The 2883-nt window shown below is 49.4% G+C and overlaps 1 protein-coding gene across 1 annotated transcript in view; it reads left to right on the top strand.

Annotated features, from left to right (window-relative positions):
- The first annotated feature begins 424 nt into the window (after positions 1 to 424).
- Positions 425 to 2883, top strand: part of LOC146059269 (transmembrane O-methyltransferase homolog) — a 9068-nt gene continuing 6609 nt past the window's right edge. The window contains exon 1 of the mRNA XM_083171372.1: positions 425 to 686. Coding sequence (XP_083027498.1) covers positions 425 to 686 — 262 coding nt within the window. The remainder of the gene's footprint in view (positions 687 to 2883) is intronic.

Here is a 2883-nt window from a genome sequence, read left to right as displayed (position 1 = left end):
TTCACCCTGTGGGGTCTATGTACTAAGACCTAGAGAGAGATAAAGTACCAACCAATCAGCATGTAGCTCTTATTCTTCACGCATAGTCTGTAACATGGCAGGTAGGAGCTGATTGGCTCTTCGCTTTATCTCTCTCCCAGGCTCAGGATATTAGACCCCAGGTTATGGGGTGTAGATTTGGCCTATAGCAGTGGTTCTCAACCTCGGTCCTCAGGACCCCACACAGTTCACGTTTTCCAGGTCACCCGGCAGGTGCACAGGTGCACTCCTACTGACTGATACATTTTAAAAGATCCACAGGTGGAGCTAATTACTTCACTTGTGCTTCCGTGATGAGACCGGCTTTGAGAACCTGCGGTCTATAGAATGTGTCACATGCCTCCTGTGACTGTATCTCTCTCTCTCCCGCCCTGAAGGTTGGATAATGGTCTCTCCAGCGATCGCCTTGGCCTTCATTCCGTTTGTAATCACAGTGATCATCCGTTACCGCCATTATTTCCTGCTGTTCTACCGGGCGGTGATAGTGCGGCGGTTCCAGGACTACCTGACCGGTATCCCACGGGAGGAGAGGGCCTTTCAGTACGTCCTCACCCACTCCATCCCAGGAGATCCCCAGCATGTCCTCAACACCTTCGACCAATACTGTTACCACTGTGAATTCCTGCGCAACATCGGGCCGCAGAAAGGTGAATAACCGCAGTCGCTCCCCTGGGGTATAGCGCGTTCCGCTGTATACAGAATACAGGCAAATTATCTCTTCTGTAGCAGAAACAACGGTACCACCAGCTAGAAAAGACCAGTGACCTTCACCATGAGTCCCCCAACCCCTACATGTCTCCTACAAATCCTGGCTCTCATGGGTACTCACCGTGAGATTTTGTTATGGTTTTGATTCTAGAGTTTAGGAAGGAGATCTGAATCCTAATGGGTGCACAAATCCAATCGAAAGGTTTTTAAGACGCTTACGATCCACATTTGAAGAAAAATAGACTTTGCAGGCGAGGAAATATCGAATTCGATCCAGTGAATATGTATACTGTGCCTTGAATGTGGGATACGGTCATTGGGTAACCAGCATGATGGTCCACATGCATTTAGGTCGACATGACTTAAGGTTGACATGCAGGAAGGTCGATGTGACTCGACATGGTTTAGGTTGACATGGGTCATTAGGTCGACATGGGTTTTTTCCTGTTTTTTGAGCTGACATATGCCGACAGGCGGTAATTCATGCCCTCCCATCCACTCGGGTGCGACAAGAGAATAAAATAGTGTGGCAAGTGCAGCGAGGCACCGTGCCCGAAGCACGGTGAACGCAGCGGTGCTATCTTTTAGCGTTTATGTCGACTTTTTCAATGTTGACCTTACCCATGTCAACCCAATTACCTGTCGACCTGATCAATGTCGACCTAATGACCCTGTCGACCGTCTTGCATGTCGACCTAAATGCATGTCAACCTAAATGCTTGTCGACCATAATGCTGGTGACACAATGATCCATATCCCTTGAATGTAAATCGAAATCTATATTGAATGCAAAAGTACAGCTGGAATGTGATATTAATAGAAAGCAGAGGCCAAGTGGAACGGGGGTGGAATTGAATCAAAATCGACTGGAAAGTAAATGGATGGTTGTGTACTCGGCGTAATAGTGATGGCATCGCGTGCGGCAGAGAACACGTTCGATCTGCGCTGTCCGCCATTAGATTTACACTACGCTGGAGCGCGCATCTGGATCGAATCTGCATCGAATAAGGAAAAACCATTCGATGTTCATCTGATTTTCTAACGATTCCGATTCAATTTTGCTTCTTTAAGAAAAATCCAATAGGAAGATAGTGGAAATCTCACTGTGTGTACCCTCTATGCCAATCATCCCCCCAAATTCACATCACTTCCCCCATATTCTTCCTTCCATGCAGGGAACAGGGGTCGGAAGGTGGTGGGGACCGTGGTCGGACGCGGGAACGCCCATCGTTTTCTGGGTGTCCCATGAAACCGCTGGGCAGTTCCCATGGCTACGCGGGCGCTCCGATGTGTTCCGGCGGCGGGCAGCGGACATCACAGGACGGGCACACGCAAATAAAAATCAGTTTCCGCTGACATTTATTTGTGAAGCCGATGGTGACATCGAATGATTTCTGCTACAGCGGAGACATGCAGGGGGGGGGGGGGGGGGGGTGTCTTCATTACACATCCCCTCATATGGTAGCAGGGGGAATGGGTGGCGGCGGGGAGGCGGGGCGGGCTATCTGGCGCTTGGTAAGCTGCAATCTTCGTAGCTTACAGAGTCAACCAGAATCAGGGCCCTACGCTTCGGGTTGGCGTTGATCGTGGGGGTGGCGGTAACAATGGGGGTGCATTTAACATAGTAATCACCCATCAGGGTGCCTGTACAATTAAAAATCGGGTCTGATCTCGTGGCATCGCATGCCATTGTAATGGCATGCGATGCGACCCGATATTAAAATTGTACAGTGCGGCTCTTAACACCCGAAAATCGGGTCCCATCTCATCCCTTAATTAGTGGTATGCGATGGCATACGTTGGGCGCCGTGCTAGGAAACAAGTACCATTAATTCAAAACAACCTTTTTTCCTTTAATTAGCGTCTATCACAAGGGGTTAACCCCAAACAGTGTTGTTTTTTTCTCCTATGACTTATGTAGAAGACGCAGTGGCTACTGGACCTGGGGGGGGGGGGAGAACTCAGACCAGTAGCTGACGCCCCCTGTCCGCACCACTGCCCGCACCCACTATGATGCCAGTGCATGTGGATGGCATTGCTGCACTGGCTCAATGGGGCAGATGTATTAAACCTTAACAAGAGATAAATGCAAGGGTGATAAGGAGAGATAAACATCCAGCCAATCAGCTCCTAATA

This window comes from Crinia signifera, chromosome 2 (assembly GCF_055691185.1).
Source record: "Crinia signifera chromosome 2, ASM5569118v1, whole genome shotgun sequence".
NCBI lineage: Eukaryota > Metazoa > Chordata > Amphibia > Anura > Myobatrachidae > Crinia > Crinia signifera.
The sequence above is the reverse complement of the archived record's forward strand: the minus strand, read 5'-3'. Positions and strand labels throughout refer to the sequence as shown.